We start from the raw sequence: 3,424 nt of genomic DNA on the forward strand, positions 1-3,424 counted from the left end.
CTAACAAAAATAATAAAAACAAACAAATAAATTCATGATAGATTTGACCGACATTTGTTTGTGTGTGTAATGCGCCTGTCTCACAGTTGGTGGCGCCGCTGAGCAGAGCAGCCGCCTGTGACGTGGAAGCTACTACAAACCACCGAGCGAAGAAGAATAACAAAAGCAGCTCCAGCTTTTCAGGGCAGAAACACTTCATCTCCGTCTCTGGGTTTGCATTTTCTCAAATTTATAAAAATGTAACTGAAACCAGAAGGAGTTTTGAGGTTTAGAGGCTTGTGTGGAGCAGAAGCTCGTCAGAAGCGGCGGTGTTGCTGTTTTCAGACGTGTTTTCGGTGGTGATTTCGGCAGCTAAGCTAACTCTGAGGTTAGCTCCTCTTCAACTGGCTCGTCTGTCAGACTGTCTGACCTGAGAGAGATAATCAGCCGGTGTTTACCGTCCAAATTAACCCCTCACCTCTCCATCAGCCTGTCCACTGCTACTTATCAGGTAAGTGAGCTCAGACGGTGTTTATGTTAAACATGTTGCGTGCAACTGGTTGGTACATCCTGCAGGAGGGAGCCTGACACCAGACTGTTGGAGACAAAAGTAGCTAACTTCATGTTTTGTTTTGCAGTCTGTCTCAAAAATACAAGCACGTGCGAATCTGCAGGCGTTTTGAACCAATTTTTTTTTATTTCGGATAGACATATTATGACAGCCCAGCATTAACAAATTTATTTATTTAACGTTATTTGCTTTATATATGACATTTGTCATTTTAATGAAGGCAAATACTATGCTCATTTCATTATTGATATTTTAATATTTATTATTTACCAAGTATGTACAGTCCCTTGCAATAGTGTTCATCCCCTTTTGCGTTATTCCTATTTTGTTGCATTACAACCTTTTATTGGGATTATTTTTTGATAAAAGTAGTGTAGTTATAGTGAATACTTTTGCAAGGCACTATATACACACCAAAGGCCCCACGATAAAATTTTATCACGATACTTTAGTCATGATACCAAATTATTATTTTTAGATGTGTTGCAATGCGCTGGGAATTGTGATAACATATATTGTGGTATATTTTGATTAATTACCTTTTTCAATTACAAATAATGTCCCAAAAGGAAAACTTTGTCAACACATGGTCTAAGATAAAATTTTCAATCTGTTCATCCCCCTGCATTTTATTGCAGGAGTTTTCATTTTGCAGACTGAAAAAGCAACAATTTTGTTCTAGTACGCTTGCAAAAGATTAATTTGTATTTGTAATAATGATAATAATTTTAAAAAGGCTACTTGACGTCTCTGTGAGGATACAAAAGCCCTTAATGCTCAGTCAGTTTTTCCCTGAATAAACAATGATTGATAATGATATAATACAATAAAAGCAAATGAAAGTTACAGTATGCATCAACGAGTTATACAATAAACAGGCCAATAGATATTGAACTGAACAATTCTTATCATTGACAAACATTTGCTTGTTTCAGCTTCACAGATGTGTGTTTTTTTAAAGCTTTTTTTATCTGTTGTTTGGATAAACAAGCAGCTCGAAGACACCACCTTTGGTTTCTGAATACGTAACAAACTTTTTTCATTACCCTCTGACATTTTGATGACTTATCAATTAATCAATCAAAAATAAACCAACAGATTAATCAGGGATTATATTAATCGTTGATTGAAACCTCAAAGAAAAGCAACAAAAAACTCCCGACAAAAGCAAAAGCCAAAGTTCCTAACAGTATCAGCTGTAGCGATTTTGATTATTACATTGATCTATGCAGCTCTGTCGCAGTGTTGAGAAGATACAGAACAGCTGACCTGTTCTTTTTTGCTGATTGTTTTGTGTGTTGCATCTGTTTGAAAAAGTAGACATGGGAAGTCTGGGCAGCAGGTTCCAGTCCCCCTCTCAGGGACCAGATGAGGCTGCAGAAGGCACAAGTACGAGCCACAAGCATGGATGTGAGTGTAAGAAGAGGAAACGAAATGCCCCGTGTGACTGTGACAGTGAACACGAGGAGGACGATGCCATACTAGACACACCTCGCAGGCAAGTCTGGTTAAAAAAACAAAAACAAAAACAATTAAGTGTCAAATATATTTGAGTCATCAATATTTTGTCTTATACTTGTTTTGTCTCTCCTCTGTGTTTTGTGTGTTTGACAAACTTGAGCAGGAAGAAATTGAAAAGCACATCCCGATACATTTATCAGACTTTGTTTCTGAACGGGGAAAACAGTGACATTCGCATCTGCGCCCTGGGACAGGAGTGGAACCTCCATAAAGTGTACCTGTGCCAGGTAAAACATCAATACAGAAACCAATAGTTAGAGATGTATTTCTTTATGTGGGCCATGGTTGTCTGTCCTTTTTTCAACTCTTTTTATCGGGGTTTTCAAAGTTAACATACAGCTGTAAAAGCCATGGGATGAAAATGGAATTTCTTGTGCCAGTGTGTAGAAAAAAATGTTTGATAAAAAAACAAAAAAAACAACATAAAGGGTAAGTTGTCATGCATGATTAGCATAGCAAACATATAAACAGGATACCATTTTCACAAAGAAAGTTAAAAAAACCAAAAAACATCTGTCCTTTAATGCTTTTTCTTTTTCTTGTCTCTCTCCCTCCTTTTTGCATTTTTCAGTCAGGATATTTTTCCAGCATGTTCAGCGGCTCTTGGAAGGAGTCCAACATGATGGAGATCAACTTGGAGATCCCCGACCAGAACATCGACACTGAAGGTGAAAAGACCTCCGCCACAGAGACTTTGTTTGTTTATGTGTTTTACTGAAGGAACTTTACAATTTGTGTGTGTGTGTGTGTGTGTGTGTGTAGCTCTACAAGTCGTATTTGGATCCCTGTACCGGGACGATGTTCTGATCAAGCCCAGCAGAGTTGTCAGTATTCTTGCAGCTGCTTGTATGCTACAACTGGTCAGTACTTTGAATTAAATCAGCTATTGTCTCAAATGTAAAATTACTACCTTGATTTTTGTACATGCTGTCATACGATACAAATTTAATATCTAATCTGTGTTATGGCTTGTTTTTTCTACAGGATGGTCTGATCCAACAGTGTGGAGAGACCATGAAGGAAAACATTAGTGCGAAGACTGTGTGTGGCTACTACGCTTGTGCCAGTATATATGGCCTGGATTCAGTCATGAAAAAGTAAGATTTGAATTCATTTGAAAATCACAGGAATTAAAGGATAAAACATTATTTGATGCTGCGTGCTCACATCACACTGTGTGTGTGTGTGTTTGTGTTTGTGTTTCTGAATCTCTTTCTGCAGGTGTCTTGAGTGGCTTTTGAACAACCTGATGACCCACCAAAATGTTGACCTGATGAAAGAACTCGGGTATGTGTGCTCAGCTCGCAGTTCTTTATTTTTTAGACTTTGTCCTTTCTTTAGGGATAATTATAA

The 3,424-nt window shown here is 37.9% G+C and overlaps 1 protein-coding gene across 1 annotated transcript; it reads left to right on the plus strand.

Moving 5' to 3' along the window:
- Positions 1–215: 215 nt before the first annotated feature.
- Positions 216–3,362, plus strand: LOC121966869 (germ cell-less protein-like 1; the record flags this gene model as incomplete). The annotated part of the gene is made up of 7 exons (XM_042516941.1): positions 216–490; positions 1,868–2,048; positions 2,175–2,298; positions 2,643–2,739; positions 2,834–2,931; positions 3,056–3,168; positions 3,293–3,362. Coding segments are annotated over exons 2-7 (678 nt in total), but the record flags the coding sequence as incomplete, so codon positions are not given.
- Between the last annotated feature and the right edge of the window lie 62 nt (positions 3,363–3,424).

Source organism: Plectropomus leopardus, unplaced genomic scaffold (genome assembly GCF_008729295.1).
Source record: "Plectropomus leopardus isolate mb unplaced genomic scaffold, YSFRI_Pleo_2.0 unplaced_scaffold26163, whole genome shotgun sequence".
NCBI classification, from domain to species: Eukaryota; Metazoa; Chordata; class Actinopteri; order Perciformes; family Serranidae; genus Plectropomus; species Plectropomus leopardus.